Source organism: Rhinolophus sinicus, linkage group LG02, assembly GCF_036562045.2.
Source record: "Rhinolophus sinicus isolate RSC01 linkage group LG02, ASM3656204v1, whole genome shotgun sequence".
Lineage (NCBI taxonomy): Eukaryota > Metazoa > Chordata > Mammalia > Chiroptera > Rhinolophidae > Rhinolophus > Rhinolophus sinicus.
Genome location: NC_133752.1, coordinates 174,030,845 through 174,056,222, shown reverse-complemented (window position 1 = coordinate 174,056,222; position 25,378 = coordinate 174,030,845). Strand labels below are relative to the sequence as shown.

The following is a 25,378-nucleotide window of genomic DNA, read 5'->3' as shown; positions in this document are numbered from 1 at the left end:
TGGGACAAGGCTAGGGCTCCTTTTGAGCTTCCAGGAAGTATGTGGGACCCCTGGTTGGGGAGGGTGGAACCCACACTCCTGAGGGTTTCCGGAGTGAGAGCAGACCATCTGCAGCCACCCTGTGCCCCTTGACCCAGAAGAATTGGATGGCATTGGTCTGCAGTAGCTTCTGCCCTCCCCACCCCCAACATAATGGCTGCTGCAGGTTAGCTCGTTCGACTCTTGGTCTTACAGGGAGGTTGGTTGTCAAGTATTGCCCAGTTACAGTTGGTTTAAACTCACAACCAAACTGACTGCCTCCGGATCGCAAGCAGGTCAGCTGCCCAAGTCTCCGGTTACTCTTGCAGCTCCGGTTTCCCTCCAACAGGTCCTGATAGGGGCTAGTTTTGCAGAGTTGATGTGGCCAGGGCTTACGTCAAGGTTTAAGGTTTCCATGGACAGCCTTCTTAGGAGGCAGCTCCTAGAGAGGGAGTATGTTCTGAGGGTTTGGAAGGAAGTTTCCTTCCATGCAAGTCATATTCATGCATCTTTAGTACTTGGGACCAATCATCTGGAGTGGACCTGTGCCAGTCAGAACAGGAGAATTTATCCTTGGGAGAATCCATAAACTCTGCGATGTTTCAAGGGCCCGTTTCCTCATTGTTTCTCTGCTTGCCCCGGACTGGGTAGTACAGTGAACATTGATTGAGGGCCTACTATATGCCAGGTACTCTGCTAGATACTAGTGGGGGTGGGGAGTAGAACACAAAGATAGGTAAGACCTGGCCTTCAGGAAGCCTTTATTTCTGCTCTGTGTATCAGTAGAGGGTTGAGTTGGTGACAAGAAAAAGGTTAGGGGAAAGGGGGAACTAAACGATAATGGTAAATCTTAGGAATAAAGCGTTAGCTTTGAAAATTGTTTAGACTGTTCATGAAGGTATTTGTAGTAAATATGTATCTAGCTATGGGGCTCGTCTGGCTATGTGTGGTGCACACATAGACTCTTGGCAGGCTTCCCACCATTTCTGACTGGCCTGCTCTGCATTAGCATGAAGCTACGTAGGGGGAGCCCTCCTTGTTACATGACACCAAGGTTTTGGGTAGAACTACTCCAGTGTCCACCCAGATAGGTCCTATCCTCCTGCTCTTGGGTTCTCCCACTTCCCATTTGGGAAGATTGGAGTTTTATGGCCATGTGTTTCTTCTGTCATGACCTGCCTACCATCCCACTTCTCGGCCCATTTTCCCTATCAGGTTCACCTTGCTTCAGGGCACATCTTTTCTCCAGGATCCATTCACTCTCTGCCAGGAATCAGCAGGAAGCTTTTAAGACTTATATTCCCCCCATCTTCCCTTCCGCCACCCCCCGCCCCACTCAGCACCTAATCTGGTACTGAATACTTACATGTTATGCTGTATGGGTGTGGATGGGCTGGTCAGAATTCCAAGTTTGAGTTGCAAAAAATTTCTTTTGCATTGCAATGTACATGGCTTCATACACAAGAAAAGGTTCTGACAAGTACTTGGCAATCCTGAGAGTGTCTGTGGAATGACATTTGAATTAATAAGTGTTGACCTGTTTTGTAATCGACCAGGATGGGGTTTCCCTTTTACCTACTATTTCAACAAAGTAAGGGCATTAAAGGTCTTATCTCCAAGGTAATGTATATTTAAAATTTCATAATAGTGTTCTCAGGCTGAATTAAGATTTCTTCCTCTTTGTCCCATAGGACTGACATATACACTCTTCTCTTAGTATCTGGTACATTATATTATTTTGAATGTTTTCTTTTCTTTTTTTTTTTGCCTTACCTTTTGACTCCCTCCAGTTGCCGCAAGGGTAAACGAGAGTTGTGTCTTACCATTTCTATGTCCAAGTGTAGAGTCCCAGTGCCTCTTATTGGCACGTAGTATGTACTCAGGAAATGTTTGTGCACTCAAGAAGTGATCAGATGAATGAATAACTTGGCTTATGGGTGTCCTTCAGGGCATTGCACATGGCAGAGGTATATGTTTGGAAGAAGGGCCATGGGGAGAAGAAGGGACAGAGGGGCGATCAGCTTCATCCAGAACTCACAGTAGTTTCCTCAGGAAACATTGCCAGATATTATTGGATGTGGGGGAAATGATGCTCTTGTTCAATGTCCTAGACCACAGTTGTCATATTGGGTAACCACTGTGTGCACAGCTCATACAGTGGAAAGAAAAAATTAAAATGACAAGATTCCTTACAATCTAGGTAATATATAAACATGAAATAATTAAAAAGTGCGAATCAGTTCAGGATTAAGCATATGAGTACTTAGACTAGAGAGAGAAAGAAACACACCTCCTGTGTGTTTAATACAACGGTAGGAGCCTTAGGGGGGCACACACACACACACACACACACACACACACACACACACGACTTTGTTTATTCTGCATAGCCTTTCAAGATAGGTGTCTTTGTCTCCTGTTTCGAGAGGAAGAAACTGAGACTCAGGGCCCAGGTCACTTGTGCAAAATTACACAACTAGTAAATGTCAGTGTCAAAATTTGAACTTGTGGTCACGGAAGAGACATAATGTTGTGGAGGGTAGGTAAACTGTGGATGGTCAGAGGGCAGAGGACACCAATATACAGAGGCCCTGCCTTGCAGTTCTGAGGAGATAGCCTGCCCTTGCATACATATCTAAACACCACCCCAGATGACAGGCTGTTGAATGTGGAGTGTGTATGACTGTCCCAACAGAGAGAGCCGTATGGAAGGGACTTCCTCTGTCACAGACATGCTGCATCTCATGGGCTACGGAGGCTGTTTGTACTCACACACGAGCCAATGGCACACCTCACAGAACTGGCTTTTGTGCCATGGGCCCCATGGAAAAACTACCTTCTAGGGCCCTCTCCCTTGTAGTGGCAGTGTACCGGGCAGCTTCCTTTTCCATTCCTGGTGACCATATTTCCTTTGATCATTTTGTATTGCTTTGTTCCTCGTCTCCCTCAGCCGTGTCACTCGTGAGGTCACTTGAGAAGAACAGTAATCCTAAAGAAAGACTCAGAAAAGAAGAAATCAGAAGAGCTAAGGAAATACAGCCTCCAGTACTTGGAGCTGATTTTCCAGTTCAGAGGCTTGAATAAAAGTGTGGAGGAATGAATCTGACTTCCATCGTTATGAAAAGTGAAGAAAGTGTGTAGGGAAGACTCTTAAGGGCTTGGTGGTCTTCAGGTGTGTATAGAGTGCTACGGCCAAGTGCCCCTCCTTACCCTGGCAGGAGAAGGTGGCTTCGTTTCCAGTTAGAAGATAGAGAGATCTGTAATTCCGTGAACGGAGCTATAGAAAGCCCTCTGTGGCCTGTTCATTCCTCTTTCCAGCTGGAATTTGTTCAGCACAAAGGAGTAAATTAGGGAAGGATTATACACTAGCAAGCACAAGAGAATAGTCTACACCTTAAAAAATACTAGATTCATTTACTTTGCAGTGGGTGATAGAGGAGATGGGGCTGGGCTGGCTTGGAGGCTACCTGGAGACCCCCTTCAAAGCTAAGATTTATGATGCTAGTTTTACTCTCAAGTTGGATCGTAGACATTTATAAATAAGAGATACCATTTAAACTTATTTAACATTTCTTAAATGTTTAAAGCTCTTCAAATGATTTTTTTGAATCGAGCCTTTTTACATAGGTACCAAGTACCTGTACATAGTTACCAAGTACCTGACTTCTTCAGGGCTTTAGCCACATGCTCACACAGTCGGTCCACAATTGTTATTGGTGTGTACTTACAATTTAATATTCTACGTTTAGCATTTTATATCAAAATAATCACATGTCATATTGTATGTAGGGCTTTATAGTTTACAAAACACTGTGACATACATGCTCTTTGTTATTTTTGATGGTTTTGTGACATTCCATTGACCAGTTTAAGGTTCTATTTCTAAACTGATTTCTGCTCAAGTGTGAGAAACCATAGCAGTCAACGTGAACTAGCTTTATTTTTAGCCTTATCACCGCTTCCTGCGCGGGCAGGTAAGATCTGCTAAAGGAAGGAACAGTTGCCAAATGGCCAGGTGTGCCAGTTTGTGGCCTAGGAGGGGCAGCTGTGGGTTGAACTTTGCCCATGTCTTCAAGATTTTATTTGATCTTAGTACACTCTTGTGGGTGGGAGAATTAGGATCGAGACCTTGTCAAAGGCCTTGTACTTTTAACTGAAGAATATTTCTGAAGGTCCTCAGACCTGTTAGGCAGCCATCTTGGAACAGAGTGGTGGGTGTGTATTCATGCCTAATCAGTGGACTCTTCCAGAATATGAGAGGGTTGCTCCCTGGGTGTCACTTACTGTACTAGGAAAGGAAAAGGGGATACGCCAGGAGTAGCCAGTTTCCCAGTCCTATTTGGTGTCACTGTTGGCAGTTTGATGAGTCCCTCCTTAACCCTGAGGCAATCTCAGTATGACTGACTCATACCACGCAGAAGATACTGGCATTTGAACTCTTGGTTCTAAACACTCTTGACCTTGGTTAGATACCATCTTGACCTCTAAAAAGAACTGTGCCCTGGGCTACTGTTTTATTGATTCTTCTCTCCAAAAAATAACTGGTGTATTTTAAGATTTTTTTTTTTTTTAAATCTTTTATGTCTAAAGTTGAAGGTCATCTCCTCTGTAGTGAAAAAACACAAAACAAAACAAAACCATTTTCTTTGTGGTGTGCCGGATATCTGGGTTAAAGCAGGAAGACTGGCTGTCCTGGGTTCTATCCCTAGGTTTTTTGCTGATTCACGAAGACATTTAATTTCTTTCTACTACTTTTTCTAGATCTACAAAATAGAGAGGGAAGTTTATGAAGATCTTTGTGCTCCTGGGAGATATTTCTAGGCAAGTGAAAATTATTATTGATACAACCGCAGGACTTGCCGCCAGCTTCAAGGGGTGTATTTTACTCTCTCTGGAGTGAGGCCAGCCATAATGATAGAAACACAGTGCATTTGACTTTGACCTTACTTCTGACAACTCTTCCCTTACAATCTTTAAAAACACACTCCACCACTTAAGAGAACAGCGGCAGGCCTTCAGCGAAGCCTATGGCCTATGAAAGCCTTTGTATGTCTTTGGGATTGTGGTGAGAAAACCCTATTCTTCGTTTGCTTCCTGATATCTTGGTATTTTAGAAGTGTCTGGAAGAAAAGTGGCAGAAAAACTGCATAACCTGCTTGACAAGTCTTGTATAAACAGAGGAAGTCCAATAAGGCTCCTGGTCTGGGATTGCCAGGCTCAAAGAAGCCAATTGTAATGTGCACAAAGGTGCAAGTCACTGAGGCCCAGCGAGCTCCCCGAAGGCCCGCACACGGGCAGAAGTCTAATCAAGGACGGGAAGTCCATCGCAGCCCAGGGGGCGAGCTGAGGTCAATGACTGTAGAGTCTTTGGTGAGGTGGCATTGTTTGTGATGAACTGGCCATGTTGCTGGGTGGACATTTGACAGTTGTTCCTGCTCTGTTCTCCTGTCACCCTGTCATCTCTGTTCTCTCGACTTCATCCTATGGGTACCTAGAATGGTGTCAGCAGCTCTCTCCACTGCAGAGTGTAGGTGGATTTGTGAGCTTAATTTTAACTTTCCTCTTTTGTTTTGGAGGCTACAACAGTCAGCCCATTGGAGTGGAGGTGGCAGGAAAGAAAGCCTTTCCCAGGGCCCTCTGGCCCTTCAGTGGGCTGCCATTCTGGGTTTCCCTAGAATCTTATATTATTCAAGTCATGCTTCCAGGAGATCAGAGAAGGTAGGAGAATGCTTTTCCCAAATATGTTTACAGGGCAGCTTTAAGCTGTTCTTGTGAGTAAGGCAACCGATTGACGTGTGCCCCAGTGTAATAACCCCTTTGTTGGCTCACATCCTTTCTACCCCATTTTAAGCCGAGTGCCTCCCGTGTATTTGGTGACTCAGAAGTGGTGAAAGTGAGACAGCTTTTTGTGGCACTGCTCTTTTTGAATGGGAAGTTCTGCCTGGGAGAAATTATTTAATTGTGAAGTTTTTTGTGCGGGACGGCTCTCTTTCTCCCGTGCAATAAGAAGATTCGTGAGTAAATCTAAAAAGGCAGTTTTTGATCTTTAGGATACTGTGATATGTGAAAGAAAAACGTATTCTCCTTATTTAATGTTGTCTTGTCAGCACTTAGCACAGTGCTTAACAATAAAAATTTTTGATTCAAAATATAACTAGATGGCTGAATGAATGGGTGTTACCTAAGTGCACATACTTATCTTTCCTAATCCAATGGTTTTATACTTACCCCAAATTACATGTAGCAGAATTTAGGATGCTTATGGAGAAAAATGAGAGCTGTTTGTTTCCCCATAATATTTCTATATGAGAACAAGAGCTTGCTAAACTTTGAAAGTCTTTGGAGGTTTTGAAATTCCCCACTGTTATTCTTAAGAAAAGAAGAGAGAACACTTTTTTTTTTTTCTACCTTCTTGGCCGATAGGGAAAAGCGAATTTCAGAAAAACATGGGACAGAACAGGAAGTGTTTAGAGGTTTAGTCATACTTGTTAGGTATGAAAAAGCCCCACTGCGTTCTCATATTGTTTCTTTTATGGACCTAACACTTCCTACTTTGAGAATACCTTCCTCCCCAAGGGCTCAAAGCCCTTTATACTCATTAATCTTCATCCTGCTTCTTTTCTAAAAAACTGGAAATGTTAACTACCATTTAGCTGGTGTCAGATCGACTGAAACTTCCAGCTAAATGCCATTTATCTGTTTGGATCTTTTAGCTCAATTGTATATGTGGCCCTACTGAAGGCAATAGGGAGACCAACTTGTCCTGGTTTCCCTGGGACTTTGCTGGTTTTAGCACTGAAATCCCACATCCCAGGAACCCCCTCAGTCCCAGGCAAACCAGGGTGGTTGGTTATCGCCAAGAAGGCGAATAGTGCAGGGAGCCCTGTATAAAGAGAAATCCCTCCACCCCACAATCCTTACCTCCAACCTGACTGGGTGCCTTAGAAATGACCTAGGCAGTAATTTGTGAATGATACAGTACAAATCTTTAATGTCACTTGGTAGAAGATTCAAAGCACACAGTCCTGGAGGTAGCCGAATTCAAGACACATAGGGATATCTTTGTGTCTACAAAGTAAAATTTCTGGTTTCTTGTTTTTTTTCTTTTTTTCTTTTTTTTCCTTTTAAATCTATCCTGGCTCTCTTTACTACGGTATATGGTGAAAAACGAAAACAAGAACTGATACCTACCTGATTTCTGAAACAAGAAGTGTGATTTGAAATACTTCTGTTGCTCTCAGATTTTTTATCTGAGAAATTAGGATGCTGTTCTCGATTTCTAGGGCCCCTTTCTGTTCAAACTTACTATAAGGAAAGAAGCAGGAAGTAGGAAGCAGGAGAGTTCAAAAAGAAAATGGACTCCATCGCTTTTAATAAGCTGTTTTCACAGGAGGACATTTTCCTTTAAATAGCAATCTTTCAACATATTTAGGGTATTTCCACCCATGATAGCCACGTTATCTTTTTCTACCATCTTACACGATGATGTTTGAATGTGCTGCTTTGTCAGTGTCAGGGAGGGAGTGGGCGGCTGCCATGGTTCTCCTGGTGCACTTGACATACAAACAGACATCCCTTCCTTTTCCTCCCTCTAGAGGACCTAGAACAACTCTTGTGCTTAGGGGTACGCTGACACTGGGCCTAAATACATTATCCTGGTTGTCAGAATATGCTCTCTTATATTTAAATTGCCCAACTCCAGGTTTGCAGTCATCGTGTAGAACACTGGAACGTCCAAAAACTTTCTAATATATTTTTTTACTATCTTCCATGATTCCGTGGTACCACTTTCATTCTGCCAAAGATCCTTACTCCTCATTTTGGGGAGAAAATGTAGAAGGATCATGGCTTTGGACTGTGACATACCTTGATTCAAATTCTAGCACCACTTATTGTATGACATTGTAAAATAAGTTCTTTAGGCTTGCTGAGAGTTCGTTTATTTCATTTATAAAACAGAAAGGTACCACATCTTCAGTGTCTGGCACATAGAAGGTGCTGAATGTATTTTATTTACCTCTTAATTTTCCGTTAGCCCTTCTGCCTGCACCATGCTCCCTGACACATCACCTTGTTTTCCTTCTTTCCCCTCTGTTTAATTTCAGAGGTTACAGGAAAGGTTACAAGTAAAAGAGAGTAAATGCACAATGAGTGGGTACTGATTGAATAATTATACCAGGCTCTCCTCCTGACAACTCATACTCGGCCACGCTGCCCCTGAATGTTTATGGAACCAACTGGAAAAGAGGTGTCATTAGCAAAGAACCGGTTACCGCAATGCAAGAAATGAAATGTGTTCATTATTGGAGCAAGGCAGGCACTTTCCACACCAACCCCTTCTGCGTGCTCAGTGGTATTGCACAGTTGATCTGTAAGTCCAGGTGAAGCTGACGCTGACAGATGGCTGACTGTACTGATTGTTGTAGCAGACAGCGGGGAAACCTCTGCCCAGCAGACCACTTGGCGTTTCATGCAGTCACTAACATGTTAATCAAAGGAAACAAATGCATGTTTTCCCTTTGGGCAGAACATGGATATTATGTTACAGAAATTACCTTGAAATATCTCTGTTTAAGTATCTACCCAATCCGGGTAGATGGATTATCCATTCATGCCAGAACATGCAAACGTGGCAGTGGCTACCTCTGTTGCAGCATCTTTATAGGAATCGAGTCTTTTAATTTCAATTTTTCCACTTTGCCCACTGTTTTTCCCCTGCTTAAAAACAGATGATTTGCAAAGCCTCTTGAAAGTGGCTTAAAATAGATAATAGTTTTACATGAGCATTGTGTTTTTTGTTATGTAGTTCTCTATGTAATTATGTGATATCTTGAGCCTACCACAGATGGAGCCACCAAGCCGTCTCAGAAATGACCATGTCTATATGTGCGTATATCTGTATGTTCTTAAGATTTGTCACAATACTGGCAACATGTCATTGGTAGTTATTAAACTTTTTATGTGCCAAGCCCTATGCTAAGTTCTAGTTACATTATCTCTTTTCAATCCTCACAACCTTTTCAGGTCGAGCCAGTGCTGTTATGACCCCATCCTGTAGATGAAGAAGCTGAGTCTTGGGGGAGTTTAAGTAACTTGTACAAAGCCATGCAGTTTAAGGGCATGAGCCAAGATTCAAAACGAGGCTGATGCCTCTGAGCAATAGCTCTTAACCACCACCCTGAACTGCTCAAAAATATATTGAGAACTGACTGAAGAAGTCTACATGACTATCTACAGGATAGGGAAACGCGGTGCCTAGATTCTAATGTTGTTTGTTTGTTGTCTTTTTGTCATAATGTGAAACTTTTGTCCCTTTAAGATGTCACTGAAATGAAACTTGAAAGGCTCCATTCTTCATCTTCTCCTTAGTAAGAATGGGCAAAATGTCTTGGCAATTTACGGCCCAAAGGTGGCCACTTTTAGTGACACTAGTTCCTGCTAACAAGCCTCCTTCTTCCTTCCAGCTCCATGTGTACCAGTGTTTATCTACTGCTTAATCTACTCACCCCCTCTTTAGGCATTTGTAGGTTTACCAACTTCACATGACAACTTCTACTAAAAGGACCTTCACCCCAACCTCAGCACAGAACGGGGTCATGGATATCCGATTAAGTAAGCCTTACTTCTTGATGCGTGTAGGAATAAGGGCAAAGCAGCTGGTCTTTGGAGTACTTTTAGTGAGATGAGAGTTGATGTGTCACCTGACGTGATTTCTAGAGTACTGTGGGGTAAGGCTAAAAAAGGATATTTGCCTGCGCTCAAATATCCATGTAAGTCTTTTTTCCTTCAGAGTTTAAAAGCCGTCACTTATAAGACAAAACACTTACTTGAATTGTACACGCCTTGCCTGGTGTCATGGAGGGAAGGACGTAGGTTTTGCTGTCTCTAGGCTCTGGGTTCAAAGACTGGCTTGTCACTTATTAACATTAGGCAAGTTGTGTAACATTGCCGAATCCTAGTTGCTTAATCTTTAAAATAGGGATTAAAATATCCCTCTCATTTGATTGGTAGGAAATTTAAAGGAAGTAATATATGTGCCTGTTACATAAGAGTTGACAATAAATAATACTTTGTTTTCCTTTCCCCTTATTTTGTATTCCCCTCTAGACTTTAAGCTCCTTAAAGAAGATTTTTTTTTTTTCTTACGCACGTCCATAGTCTCATCACCTAGCAGTGCCAGGCAGGTATTTGTTGAATCAAAGAAAAATCTTTTGGAAAGGTCTTCACATTATTCTTTCATTCACTCACCACTTATTAGTTGTGTATCTGCAGTGTATTAGGGACTGAGCTGGGGAAGTGCAGTGCACAACACAAACATCATCTGTGTCACCACTTTTGTGTGTATACCTGGGAGGGAAACAGTACACAGATATTAGAGTAATGAACAACTTTGGTCTTCCCATGGGATTTAAATTTTAGAAACAGCTGGAATCATTTGGCGTCAAGTCTGATGAGTAAGGTACACGAAAGAGCAATAAACCATTATCTATAACTGGCACTAAGTCCTAAAAGAAATGTTTCTAAAGTACTTTTGAGGAATCATCATTCCTCAAAATTGGAATAAGGACAAGCACATTATAGAGTATCTATCTTAAAAGGCAGCAGAGTTTCTGGGATAAGGTCCTAGGAAGTAAGGTATTCCAGGAACTTGTGACCACCTGGAATAAGGCCTAAAAACAAGTCACATAACTGGATAATCGGACAGTGAATGTGTCCCTGGAGAGGAGAAGTATGAGGTGGGGTAGTATTGATAGCTTGTAGCAAGATGTTTATGTAGACAGTTTGACTTAAAACTTTGTCACTAAGTCGCTAGATGGCCCTAAGGAAAACACAGGACAAAAGATGAGTTTAGAAATGCTTTGAGAAATTAAGAAATGCTCTGAGATTGTCTCATGTGGCTCATTCATTCATTCATTCATTCAGGAAATACTTAACAAGTGCCTACTATGAGCCAACAGGCACCGTTCAACATGCAGAGGATGTGGTAGTGAACGAGACAGGCAAGGTTCCTGCTCATGGAGGATTTTCTGCTAATGACAACCTCCTCTCCTGGGTGAGTGGGAGGGCCTGGGGCTCCAGTTTGGTGTTAGGATCTGAAGATGGGTAAAGGTAAGGTAGGCCCCCAAACACGGATGTGGACATAGGAAAATCAAAGTTCAAGCTCCAGCAAACCATTGCCCGGAAACAAGGAACTGTTGTTGCCTTAGATCCAAACTCAAGGGTAGGGTCTGCTGAGGAGGTCAGGTGAGCATGGACTTGGGAGACTTGGTCTGGGGCTTGAGGAGAGGCAGGAGGGGAAGCCCTGCATGAGGGCCTGCATCTGAGTCCATGGACGGGGAGGGAACTACTTAAAGTGGTGAATCAGGATGATAGAGTTAAAAACCTACAATCAACTGTAAGAAGTTTTCTAAACACCTTTATTGAACTAGAGTGTTTATTGACAGTGGTTTGAAATGAGTGGGATTATTATTTAGGTCTTAGGATACTGAAGGTCATGCAGAGGTTTTCATCTTCTCGGTGTTTGTCCCGTAATCTAAAGGTAACACATTCAAGGCCAACTTCTGAAAATTAGACTGATTTATTTTTGTAGTCTCCATGTTGGAACTGTTGTTGACACCATTGGTAAGGCTTGCCTGGTGATACTGCCGCGTGCTTTCACAGCTTGGTTTGCCAGTTGCTTTCTAAAGATGCAAAGAGAATTACTGTCTACTCTAGTAGTTTCAACATCTGAGTGAATTTCAGATGATAACGTCAGGTTCGTGTCACAATTCTATTAGTTTTAGAACTGTATTTTGCTTAAAGGAAGAAGAGAGGAAATACTAGTACCATCAAAATGGTTGGAAACTGTTGAAAATTTTGTTTTATAGGAAGAACTTGAGTTCTTTAAGTGCCAGTGGGTTTTTTATTTTTATTTATGTTTTTGAGAAAGTTTTTAGCAAGGAATGAATAAATCAGTCAGCTGGTTCTTAAGTAAGTAAGCTGCTCCTCCCATGCAGAGTCACTTCATACACAGACTTTATCCTGATAACCAAGATTTTAAAGAGCATGATAGGCAGAAGGTAACTGGAGAAAGATGACAACTTTGGGTTCAGGGCTGCTAGCTCCATCCAGAGAAAGTAGGTGATTCATCCGAGAATGTTGTTAACCCTTCAACCTCAATTCTTACATCTACCAAGTGGGTTTTGTGCTACTTCTGGTGCCGTGACTCTAGGGGTATTAGAAGGACACAGCAGCATGGAACAGAAGGACTATAAACTGTCTTGGTTAAAAGCCTTAGTAGGCGCTTTCCTTCTAGGCTTCTAAGATTTTATTGTAGTAGTCAGCTACTTGGAGTACAAGGCATTTCTTCAAGTTATAATCAGTTGATAGTTCATTGTGCAAAACCAAAGACCTAAACACTAGTAGCAAGGTTACTTTGGGGGGAAAAAAACCATGTCCACCTCACCACGTTAGAATGGCACCAATGCAGCCCTGATAGCCATCGTGAGCATCACACACTTAGGGAAAAAAGGCTCTTCAGTTTCCAGGCTACTTGATATGGATTCATTTGTGAGCAGAAGGGGGTCTGGGGCTTGTGCACGTGAAGACAGAGTCTTCTGGGTAGGAGAGCAGGAAGTGAGGGCAGGCCAGAAATGGAATGGTTTTTATTCCTTCTCATTTTTCTTTGATTAACCTTCTCTTCCTCCTGATACACACTTCAAGTGCAGCCGGAGCTGAAAACATGGGCTCCACGAGAAGCTCCAGAAAGTGAAGCTGCTCAGCCTTCCTGGGGTTAGAGGATGAGGGAACTCCAAGGGCAGTTGGGGGAGAGGAGGAGCCACTGTAGACACACCTGTCTGGGCAGTTATTAATATATAGGTCAGGTAGTCATCATGCAGGAACTTCCTGTATTGCACTGATAATCTCCATTTTACGGTTAAAGGCAGAACGATAGCCATTTACTCAGGAGGGAAGGACAATTAACACATTGGTTCATAAGGTTTCTAAAAACCGATTGTGAAAATCGTTTAAGATGCATCTTGCCTTACTCTGTTTATTTATGTCTTGATTTAAGACAGTGATTCTCAGCCTCATCCCTGTGCATATTGGAATCACATGGGGAGCTTTAAAAATACTGATGCCTGGCTGAGTTATGTGGATACTGGGAACTTTTTTTCTTAAAGCTTCTCCAGATGATTCTGGTGGGCAGCCAAGAGTCAGAATACCTGCTTTAAAATGTGTGTTTCCTAAATGGTGAGCTGAGCCTCAGTTCCCGAAGTATGTGGACATTCAAGCATAATTTTCATTTGCTGTTGAGCACTGAAAGCACAGGATCTTACGCAAAATAAACTATCGATTAGTCTCAACCACAGGGCTACACGTGTACAACACATGAATTTCTTTATTATTTCAAGCTGCTTAATATTCTGTTAATCACTGTTAGCATGGTACACACACATTTATGTTTTATTCTCATCCCTGTCTTTATATTTTTAGAATGACATTCACACCGATGGCATTTTTTTTTTTAATAGTAACACTCACCTTGTCAGTAGTAAACAGGTGCCAAAAACCAAACTCCCAGATCTTTCTAACTGTGACCACACGGCAGGGGAAGATGCCTTTTCTGAGCTCCTATAAGGAGTCTTTTGTCTAAGAATTAGGGAATTTCTATGAGTTTTGACAAGTAGAGGTAGAAATTACTTGCCAAGATGGTTATTACTTCTGGAAAAATTTATCCAGAAGAGGAAATGCAGTTGTATGACTCTCTTAATCAGCATTCAGTGTTACTTATATGTTACTTCTTAGAGTTATAGAGGTTGGAGGAAAAAAGATAAATTCGGCCCTAATTACTCAGTCATATAGTGAAGTCATTGTCAGTCTTCAGTCGTTTCAATTAAGTAAATTTCCCATTTTACAACATAAAGACAAGTTTAATTATTAAAGCATACATAAAAAGTAATACTTTATTTGGGACTTCTCAAATTCCTCATAATAACAATGCTTTGCATTTACAGAGAGCCTGTGTTTCAAGAAACTCATAATATTTTATAATCTTCATCTCCTTTATCTTTAAAATAATATTATGTGACAGTAAAGGTTGGGTGTGGTTATGCCAATTTCTCAGACAGCAACACTGAGGCGATACTGACTTATTTCTTTTATGTTGCTCTTTAAGCATAGTGTTCTTACATGGTTTTATTGAAAATTATTTTGGAAGTAAACATTTTATAGAGATATAAATCTTTTCCAGATCTAATTTGCAGTTGTAACTCCAGGTATAGTTTACAAGGCTTTTTCTATTTCTCTGCCTGAGGCAACCCAGGAATTATCTGATATGTAGAGCAAGGGAATTTGTTCAGTTTGACCATAGCAGTGGTTGAAACCCAGCCTTCTTCCTTACCGATTGAAGCATGTGGGGTTGGGGGTGTCTCCTGGTTCATTGGAAATGGGCTGGATCCAGTCAGGTCCTTGTAGGACTTCGTGCAAACAGCTTCCTTGGGTCTCCCATTTTAGAGACTTCATTCTGCGTTTCTACACATCACTCTCATGTAGAATTGGAATGTAAATCTTGCTCTGGTATCAAGTCTTTCAAACCTTTTTATTCGGCACGTGGTCCATTTAAGCTATAGATATTTTGTAAAGATGGATCACAGGGCCCCACCCCCCCAAAATATCTTTTTAGTTTTAAAGGAGGTCTGTCTGAATTGCCTCCCCTCCAACCACCCCCAGCAACCAGCTGGGGTTGTGGGTTTGAGCCATAGTTTCTCTTTATCTCTCTTCCTTTTTATAAGACGTTCAGATACAGCCATTCGAGAGATGACGATGAGCAAAGCCCAGAGTGACGTTGGAACAGAAAGAAGAAAGCTGGTTGGGGACGGGGTGAAGGGTTTATGAGGCACGAAAGGCAGGTGAGACAGGAGGGAGGAATAATGGTTAATGCACAGGTTTGAAGTAACCCTTTGGGCTCCTTCTGCCTCTGGGCTCTGCAGAAGCCTGATCCTCATGTTTCCTCTGCCCAGGTTTTAAGGTCTCAGGATTCCAGGGGAGGTTCCACCCCAGGGGCACTGTACGTGCTGTAGGAGGGCAGTCACATGGCAGGTAGAATATGCCTGGAAGGTATCTCTCCATTGGGGGGAGAAATTGAGAAGCCTCTGTAATGGTGCCCTTGATACAACTAAATAGCAGCTCTCGCAGTTCATTACTCATTAGCCCCAGGCAGGGACACTGCAGATTGGTTAATTGTAATAGCCAAACCATTACAGGGAATAGCATTAATAGAGGAGAAAGCAGCTAATAAAGAGCCGAACTTGGCCACTTTGTTGAGCCCAGGATCTAAACTGCTGTTAATTTAAGTACCTGTTTTTTCTGCTATTAGAATTAGTTTGGAAGAAAGGATTTAGTTGACCCTCTTTCTAAAGGTTGATCAAAAGCTTAGGGGCATTTCTGGATAAATCCAACAGCAATACTTTATTTTTTCCCAGAAGTAATGCCTGCCTGTTCTGTATAAATAAAGTCACACCACCTTTCTTATACTGAAATGACCCACTCTCAATAGTCCATGCACTTTCCTGGGGTTTCCAGGAATGGTGATGTGTGGTGCTGAGCTCACCTAATCTCCACTTTGAGCTAAAGCAGTCATCTGCATCATGGCAGGCATAAGGGGTGTAATCTGAGGCATGGAGTGGCCCGCATTTAATTGTCTGACCCAGGTCCAAAGCCTGTGACCTCTGCATCAGCACTGGGTTCCAGCCAAATGAGCTGAGCACCCTTTGAGCAAAACACATCCCTGGAAACCACAACCTGGCAAGAAAAAGAATCACAGCTTGAGATTCTGCTTACTATTCATGTCAGACATATTTAAGAAATTCAGAAAAAAAATCCATAGCATCTCAAGGTTGGAAAGGATCTTAATTAAAATGTTTTAAAATTACAACAATAAAGAAATCTATTTGAGTTTTTTTGCTTTGGGGGCTTGTCTATAAAGGGGTTGCTTTTAGTTCTAGGCACTAGTGCTATTTCTAATTATATTAGGTAGAACCCTAGGATCCTGTGAGGGGACTCGGGGGACTAATCAATAGAGAAGGAGATTGTGGTATGTATTCATGTTTTGTTTGGATCTGTTCTGCCCACACTGTAATTAATAACCTTTGACGTGTCAGTAGATGTAAGATCATTTAGAAGCAGCATCTTAGAGTTATGAGTCACTTCAAATTCCACCTGAGCTCCTTCCCAGTGCAGGAACCCCTTTCAAAGTTACCTTCTAGTCTCAGCTTAAATCAGCTTTTGGGGGAACAATAAGTGACACACATATTTCTGGTGCACAGATATATGTTACTGGCCCTGCCATTTGAGATGCTACAGGTCAGCCTTAACCCTTTCCTACATTCATCCTTCCTGTGTCTGAAGACATTTAGGAGGGTCCTTTAAATCTTTCCCCCGCCACAGGCTACATATGTCCTTAGTGCCTTCATCCATTCCTTATTTGAGAGAAGGGGAATCTGCATCTGCAGGCCGTTAGAGAAGCCTTGTTGGATTGTGGCCACTGTGCTTTCTGGAAGCAGACTCAGCTCCTTCTTGGTATAGAAATCTGCACACTGCAGGTTCCAAATAAATGTTGACAGGGGCCTTTCCTCCTCACTGCTCCTATCTCACCTGTACGTTTAGATTTGCTACTCTTGGATAAATGCAAAGAAGTCGAGTAAGGGAAATGTATTTTGTTGTTGTTGAAGAAAATGTTAGAGACAAAAGTAATGTATTTTTACTCAATAGTTACCTAAGATTTCTGCACAAGGTGATGTCATTGTATGCAGAAGCCATCTGTAAATGCGCTGTTGGCCCTGCTGATCTTGTCCACAGGTAATACACATCCCTGGATGAATATTGATGGCTGCAGAGAGCATGCCAGGAGAACTTCTCTCGTACATCGTATTTGGACCCCTTCCTTAAGCTAAATGCATTGACTCCATCCATCCATGCTCCCCGTAGGATAAGAAACAGGCTTAAGAAAGTTGGCAGGCTGGCTTAGGTGGCTCTGTGGACTGACCCTCAGGAACTCCACTACAATTCTGTGAGAAATGAGGGTACAAAGCATTGAAATATTCTAAAGCTGTAACAATTCTCACCAGCTTGAGCTTGTCTTTTGGGATTCCCCATACGTTGTGAAGCCACTGTGGAGTGGCCAGTGCTACTTAAATGTAATTTCTTATTTCTCCTTTATACCAACCTTCCCGTTTCCCAAGCTGATGACTTGAACAGATTGCTCAACCCCTGCAGTCTTCAGATCAGTTTCCTCATGTGGAATGGAGATAATGATGCTTTCCTTACAGGGTTATTGTGAGTCTGAAATAAAGGCTTCATGGGAAGCCCATTCCAAGGGCTCTCTTAATGCTAGCTGCCCTTCCTACAGTGACTGTATTTTCCAACTAAGATTGGGACATATGTTCTGAGGGTTATAAGTACTATGCATAAGTACCTATATGTATTTATGGGTAAATGACACAGAATTTTTAGTGTTAGGGCCATCTTGGAAATTCTAGGACTTATGGCGGCAACATGCGTAATGCTGAGTACAGGCCATGGCTCCTAGTGGATACATGATGAATCCTAAAATGTTTCATGACAATCATAGGGAAGAAAAAACCTGAATGACCTTTTACAGCGATGCTTGATTGCTGGGTCTATTTCTAACGCTTCTTTTTATTCACCTCATTGTGTATAGATAACATAGTTCTGGGTAAAGGGAGACATAAGATGCTTTGACTTAATTGTATTTGTTTGACAGACACAATACACTGCCTTCTGATTTTAGAAGGTAATAGGCCAGGAAGGTGAGGAAAGGGACTATTTCAGTTCTAACTATGGAGGAGTCTGCATATTTTAGGTTCCAAACCCATCTCCTTCAATGTCTAAAGCAAGAGCACTTCTTAGACTGGTAAAGCTGAGCTCCTAGGAAGATCCCCATATCAGTGTGAGTGTGGTTTGTTGCCCCGTCCCCCACCCCAGGGCTAAATGGGTGTCTGGGTGACCAAGGGAAGAAGCTCCAGAGACCAGGAGTGTAGTTCCCACTCACCCTGATTTTCACAGGGTTCTCCCATTTTCTTTCCCTGAAATTATTTCAAGCATGGTAAAAGCCAAAAGCCAAAGACCAATTGGGTTGTAAAAACCTAATGACTCAACACCCAGAGAGACGTTTCTGTCAGGAGAGGAGCTAGACACTAAGAGGAGAGTTGCCTCGTGCTGCTGGTTTAGACGTCTTCTGGAACCTCTAAGGGATGAAGACATAGCATCGCAACTTCAGGGCCGTGATTCGGTGGGTCTTCAAAATTCATATTTGAACACCTCAGATCCTAAGATATATCCCTGATCCTAAGGTATACTGTTTCTTTCTAGGGAGATGCCAACAGTGCCATGGTCTGTGGCTGTGTGAACAGTGTATATTATTTAAAAAAAAAAAGTCCAGCATTTGCATCTTTTCTCAAGATCTTTAAGTTGGTCTCACAAAATTTTGGGGGTAAACAAAATATTCAACATAGTTGTTCAAGTAAAGAAATTGACATTAAAGAGTCTGTTTGTATCCATGGTACCAAGCACCTAGAAAATTGTGCAGCTGAAATTTCAGTCTCGTTCATTTTTTTGGTAATGCGCCGCTTCTGCTTGTTAATGAAAGCTTGTTTAAGGACAGCCAAAGTCAGCACCTTGAATCATTTTGCAGCCAGAAGAGTGTACTTAAATAATTGTGTATTCAGACCTCAGTTTAGCAAATCTCAATAAATTGCTTCCCATAGGAGAAATTTCTTCTGTTCAATCTACAGAAAACAACTATAGTACAAGCATCAGCTTTCCTAAAAACCTGCAGGGTAGAAAAGAGTCTTTCCCTCAAAATAGTGACTATTACCCGCATGACTGCTGTATCTCTGGTGCCTGCTGTTTTCCATCTTGTCTGGGTTGCTGATTTTCAGTGCAGTGATGGGACCCCAAAGTGCTGCAGGATGCAAAGGGTACCTGTGGCATTTTTACTACAGTGCCCCAGAAAATGGCCATGGTCACCACTCTTTCCACGATACTCTTCCTCCTCGGGAGTAAACACAGGCTTCAGAAACCATCATTGGGGTAATCCTGGCATTTATAATGGAGATGAGGACTATTTCTGGACAAAGATGCTAAACCAAGGATATCTCCGCTCTCCAGTGAGGAATCTTTGAAATTACCTATTATGAACCCTCCTTTTGCAAGTACAACCAAACTTTATTTCTGTCTTTCTCTATTCCAGAAATGCTTTATCTATATTTTCCGAAAGTTAATATTTCATTAGCAATAGTTTCTCAACTTTTCAGCCTTTTCAAAGAATTAATGGTGTAAAAAGAAATGCATAAATACACTAGATGGATCCCCATGATTTACAGAAGCTCTGTATTGAATAGCTTTGAATAAGAAAGACTTTTTTGGTAGTGAGAATATTCACTTTTTGACTCTTTTGTAATGTGCAGCCATGAGGTGGGGATGGGGAGAAATGCCACTTTTCTACTCAGCACAAAATGTTAAGCTTGTTTTACATGATAGTCACAGGTTCCTAAGCAATCTGTTTAAAAATGAGCAGAAGTAGATGGGTACCCTTCATTGGCCCTTCATAGTTGGGGGAAGAATTGAGGAGAGAGAGTAGAACACAGTCTGGTTTCAGGAGTTGTGCTTGCAACCGCCCTATTCTATTTTCCATTAAAAAATTTTTTTCAAGCTTCCTATAATGGTTAGTAAAATTTGCATTTGCATCTCTTGCCTACAGTTATTTTTAGCCTTATTTTCTCTTTTCAGAGCTTGGTGCTGCTCTTCCTCGCCCGGTGCCCCCACCCTTCTCATAGGTATTACAATTGGCCTTAGAAATGGCAGGGCCTCCCTTTTGAGCTGCCAGTTGGTTTGACGGGGTCTGTCTACAAATTTGGGAGCAGCCTGTTTGATATTTTCAGCATCTAAACAATAATGTAAGCACGTCACGGCATTTTTTTGTCACATCATTGACCTCCTCTGGCAGTTTATCCCCCTACAACACTTGAATGCATTAATATCACTGTCTGTAGCATTGTAATTTAATTAGCGCAGTGGTTATAATCCTCTTGGGAAAATTGTTATCCTCTCTGTAATGTTAAAATGAAACACGTTTGGTTTTCCTCCAACTAACTATTTAGCGATGAATGAGCTCTAAGGAGGTGCTCCCCTTCTCACGGTTGGGGTCAGATCAGAGAAGCAGTCGGTTGGGGTCAGATCAGAGAAGCAGTCGTGAGAATAAAGAGGGTTCCCCTTATTTGGGAAATTGGATGTTAGTCTCCGTTAGCTTCTCTGTCTCGATGTCTCCATCTGAGATAGCGGGATTTGTTTCATTTTTCTAATTGCTGGTAGTCTGCTAAATGTGCCACTGTAGATGTTAAGTGCATGGTTATAGTAATAGATTAAAAAATGTGGACCACGTGAGTCACCCTAGAGGTTAACAAAAAGGAAAACCAAAGGAGATAAGTCTGTGGTGTGGGATTCCTAGGTGAGTGTGTTGTTCTCCTCAGAAGGGAGCCCACGCCCTGGGCTGCATCCTTTCCGGGATCCCTGGAATGCTCTGCTGGCCCCTGAGCCCAGAATCATGGTAGGTGTGTAATGGCTTCTAGCAAATCGTTCGAGACCCTAGAAGTGCATTCTGCTTTTCCCCATCTTGGTCACGATAAAGGTGCCCACTCTTCTGTTACTGATACTGAACCATTTCAAAAGAGCTTCTGGTGCCAAGCTTATGGTGTCACAATCTTGCGGAGTAGAAACCGTCATTAATAATGAGAGGCATTCAGGGTCCACAGTCATTCAGTCTCTGGCCTTCTTTTTATTGGTTTCGTCATCAAACAGCACAGTGGTCTCCTTCTAGAATTGTTTGGACATACATGGGTGGGGAGGGGGCATAAAATCCCAGGGCAAGCACTGAAGTGTGGCATTTCAATGTATCAGTAAGGATGGACGGACCATGCAGAAATGCTCACACACTGGGGGCTGCCTCCAGAGAAAGTACAGTGAAATGAAGGTACAACGCAGCGGTATTTAGCAAGTCAGAATATACACATTTTAAAGATGATAGCTAGCTTGACTCTTTTATAACTAGGCCAGAGGTAAATGTCCTCCCAAGTAAAGTAAAATCAGCTTCGAAGGCTGGGTTTCTCCCAGCTTGTCTTCAATGGAGTGGTGAGGAGTGAGGGAGCTGGCACGAGGTATCCTGTCACTCCTATGGACTAGTTACTGGATCTTGAGAGTTTCTCCTTGTTTTAAAGAGAAAGTCACCATCGCATTATGAAATGCCATCTTTTTGTCTCATACTTATGCCATTTGAAAACTCTTTGTACAATGTTTTCTTCATCAACAGTTTCACTTCTGCAAAAAAAAAACAAAAAAACAACCCTAACAAAACAGAAAAAACTATTTCTGGGAATAAAGTTAACGGTAGATAAACTATCTAGATATATATTGGGACTGGGGGGTTATTCAAGGGTTGAAGTGTATGGAGAATTTGTTACCCTAAGAAAATAGACTATTTTAAAAAGCCTATATCACCTCAAAAAACCCCTAAGCAGATTTTGTATGTTTCCCATATGTGTGTTTATGCCTTTGCCTCTTTCACCCCCAAAACCCCAAACCAAACACCAAAAATATAACATCCTTATGTTAGAGTTGTTCAAAATATGTGTGATGTTTGGTAAAGTTCAAGAAAAGTGAAGGGGAAGGTTTCGCCTCTGGGTGACCTTTTTCAGGATGTCTTGATTAATACAGAAATGAAATTTAGGATGCCTTTAATTTAAAAATTCACCAGGAAACTTTAGGGTGTCTGTTTAAACAGAAATACTCCAAATGCCCTAGTTTCTGGTAGAGCATGCCTCAGGGAAGGTATAGCGATTCCATTCGGAAATTAGCAAAAATGTGCATATATTCATTTAAAATCGAAACTTCCTACCACAACCCCCAAACTTTCCAGACTATGAGCAGAAAAAAAGTTTTAATTTGGTTATAGGGCTGGGGGATGCCCCTGTTTCCCTTTGCACTTTGATGAAATGTAAAATGTTAGAGAACTGTCTTTCCAAAACATAAACACCCCTTTGCTTTATTTTAATCTGTGATTTCTCTTTTGTTCCTGATTTCTATTTTCATAATGGCATCTTACTGATCTTTTTCCCCCCAACCTATTTTTGGACCTTGTGTGTCCCACTTTACTTTGCCCAATTAAACCACAGAAACTAACAGAAGTTATGTTTAGTATGTATAGACTGCAAATCAAACTAGTGGGTATATAGGCTGTATCATGTGCATTACACTGCTCTTCTGGCTGAACACGATAGTTGGTTTCTTGCCATTATTTGCCATGTTTTAACTTCAAACAAATAATAATCCTTCCCATCCCATCCAGTTGTTTTGATTGATCTAACAAATACCGCCTGTTTGAATTTAAACAGTGGATCTGCTGAAGCTCCCCTCCCCCTTTTCTTGTCATTTGAATAAGTACTTCAGTTAAACAGTACTTTTCTTTCTTTTTTTAAATAGTATTTTATTTATTTGTAGAAGTTCTTTTTTTTTTTTTTTTTTTAAGATTTTATTGGCGAAGGGGAACAGGACTTTATTGGGGGAACAGTGTGTATTTCCAGGACTTTTTTTCCAAGTCAAATTGTCCTTTCAATCTTAGTTGTGGAGGGCGCAGCTCAGCTCCAGGTCCAGTTGCCATTGCTCGTTGCAGGGGGCGCTGCCCACCATCCCTTGCAGGAGTCGAACCGGCAACCTTGTGGTTGAGAGGATGTGCTCCAACCAACTGAGCCATCTGGGAGCTCAGCGGCAGCACAGCTCAAGGTGCCGTGTTCAATCTTAGTTGCAGGGGGCACAGCCCACCATCCCTTGAGGGAGTCGAACCGGCAACCTTGTGGTTGAGAGCCCACGCTCCAACCAACTGAGCCATCCGGGAGGCAGCTCAGCTCAAGGTGCCGTGTTCAATCTTAGTTGCTGGGGGCGCTGCCCACCATCCATTGCGGGACTCGAGGAATTGAACTGGCAACCTTGTGGTTGAGAGCCCACTGGCCCATGTGGGAATTGAACTGGTAGCCTTTGGAGTTAGGAGCATGGAGCTCTAACCGCCTGAGCCACCGGGCGGGCCCGAACAGTACTTTTCTTAAAAGCAGATGATTCTTTGAGCTCTGAACTACTTCAGAAGGAAAGGAAATATTGATTCTGAGATGGAGAAAAAAGGAACAAGGAGATACTCTTAATGTTACAGACAATTCCTTACTTCGAAGAAAAAACTTAAAACATTAGATATTTTTGGTGATTATTGTATAATGAGAAAGGTAGATAACAGAAAAATATTGCTTGTAGATTTATTAACTAAATCTAGAATGTATAATCTGTCACTGTGAGCTCACCTCTCATTGGATGTGCGTACAGGATCATACTTGGATTAGAAGCTGAGGATTTGGCAGAGAAGAGGAAACGTGGTTTTAATGTATTGGTGACATTAATTATGTGACTTGGAAAAGTCCTTTTTGAGAGTAGTCTTTAAAGCCATTCTCTTGGACCTACCGCTTCATTTCCTCCTCTTGCGTCCCCTTTGTACTTGAACTAATCACTAGTATAAAGAGAGAAAAAAATGGACATCTATTGACCCCTAGTCCAAAGGAAAAACCCTGTTTTAAACATTTCCAGAGTTCTGTTATAAATCCCAAATGCTGGAGAACTGAAAGACAACCCTATAGTGTCTAGAGAGGGGGTAGGTGGGATTGCTGTGAAGCCTGGCTCTGCCCGTGTTCAGATGCAACCCCCCCCTTATGCCCCCCTTTCCCTGATTTCACACCTCAATTCCAAGTGTTCACTGTCTTTTCCCCCCTCCCCTCTTCCTGTCCTTGTTTTTAACAGCAGGAACGAATTTCATATACACCTCCCGAGAGCCCAGTGCCCAGTTACGCTTCCTCGACTCCACTTCATGTTCCAGTGCCCCGAGCGCTCAGGATGGAGGAAGACTCGATCCGCCTGCCCGCGCACCTGCGTGAGTGTCTGCGCGCGCCAGGGACGGGGAAGGACAGACTGACAGACGGACAGACAGCCAGAGGGACTGCAGGGTCAGAGAATTAACTGAGCAGGGCCAGGGGGCAGGGCCCCAAGCTGGAGAAGGGCAAGCTCTGAGATGGTTTTCCCGTGACTTCGCGAAGCTGCTTTGCAGTCTTTCGCCCCCTCCCCAGCATGGTTTTGAAAACCTTGAGATTTCTGCCCCTTGTTTCTCAGTGGATTCACTTCCGATCTATGACATGTTGCCCCCAAATCTGGAAATGGGCACTCTATGGCAGAGCCAACTGAATCTCCTAAGAGGCGAGGTGACTTTGTTGGGACAGCTGATCCTCCTAAATTCACACTAACTCCCCTTTAATGTTTTCTTAGGCCTTACATTTTGCTCAGCTTCTGAGTCAGACTCACTCCCTGCTTTGCTTTTTATGCTCTGTGCTCTTCCTGTCTTTACAGAGCCTGCCTCCACCCGCCTTTTCCATGCTGGATGCTTTTCTCTCCTTCATTTTCTGTGCCTAGAAATGGCCTTTTCCTCCTGCCTTTTTTCTACTCCCCTCTCTCTTGCTTCGCTTATGCCGGCATGCCTTCACAGCTTCAGTCAGTTTGTAGTCTTTTCACCTTTCTCTCCCAGATCATCTCTACCCCTTGCCTCTACCACCTCTTCTGTCTGAATCTTCAGCTGCAACTTGGCAGGGCATCAGGGCCAAGACACTTGTGCTGCTGGGGCCAAGCTCCAAAGCAGCCGACACCTGTCATTTCCTTTTTTGTCTTTCTTTCCCGTGCTGCCACCCAGCCCAGATGATACAATGTGATGGGGGCAGCTGGGGAGAATGAATCACCTGATTCCCACCCTGATCACAGTGTCCAAGAAAATGCCAAATTCTCTGGCTTGAGCATTATCCTGAGGGCACAAGTCCAGGTGATGGAGGACACTGGGGGTCACCTTGGCCCTTCCCTAGTTAATTCCTAATAACTTAAATTGTGGCACGGTTGTGCTTGCCGTCTCTTTCTGGCATGGTATGGCCCCCAGGTTATTCTCCTCCTCTTGTTCCATCCCTCCTCAAAAGCCAGAAGGTTGCTTGCTGAAAGTAGAGAACAATAAGAGACAGAGGACGCAGGTCTCTCTTTCCTCTTTCTGTGATAATTCAGGGAATCAGATGACTGATGCTTGGATGTATTAGGGGCATATTGCTGGCTTATCCTTCCTCCCCCCACAGTAAGGATGGTGGCTGGGGTTTTGGCAAGGAGTTGGGGTCCATGAGAATTCTCCTGCAGCTTGCTGTGTTGGTCAAGATTTCCAAAGTTGCTACATGTTACGATCAGT

At 42.6% G+C, this 25,378-nt stretch overlaps 1 protein-coding gene and 1 long non-coding RNA gene across 5 annotated transcripts in view; one reads left to right on the top strand and one right to left on the bottom strand.

The window, feature by feature from the left end:
- ETV6 (ETS variant transcription factor 6) overlaps positions 1 to 25,378 on the top strand; it is a 219,982-nt gene that overhangs the window by 67,159 nt on the left and 127,445 nt on the right. For 2 of the 4 annotated variants that reach the window (XM_019744766.2, XM_019744764.2), the window contains exon 2: positions 23,911 to 24,040. The exons of 1 other annotated variant lie outside the window; for it this stretch is intronic. In XM_019744766.2, coding sequence (XP_019600325.1) covers positions 23,911 to 24,040 — 130 coding nt within the window. The remainder of the gene's footprint in view (positions 1 to 23,910; positions 24,041 to 25,378) is intronic. One more of the 4 variants, XM_019744765.2, reaches the window with a different exon arrangement.
- Positions 342 to 9,908, bottom strand: LOC141568799 (uncharacterized). Its single transcript, XR_012492011.1, has 3 exons — positions 9,846 to 9,908; positions 1,385 to 1,521; positions 342 to 460 (listed from the first exon to the last, which is right to left on the bottom strand). It is a non-coding gene; the product is annotated as an uncharacterized LOC141568799 (long non-coding RNA).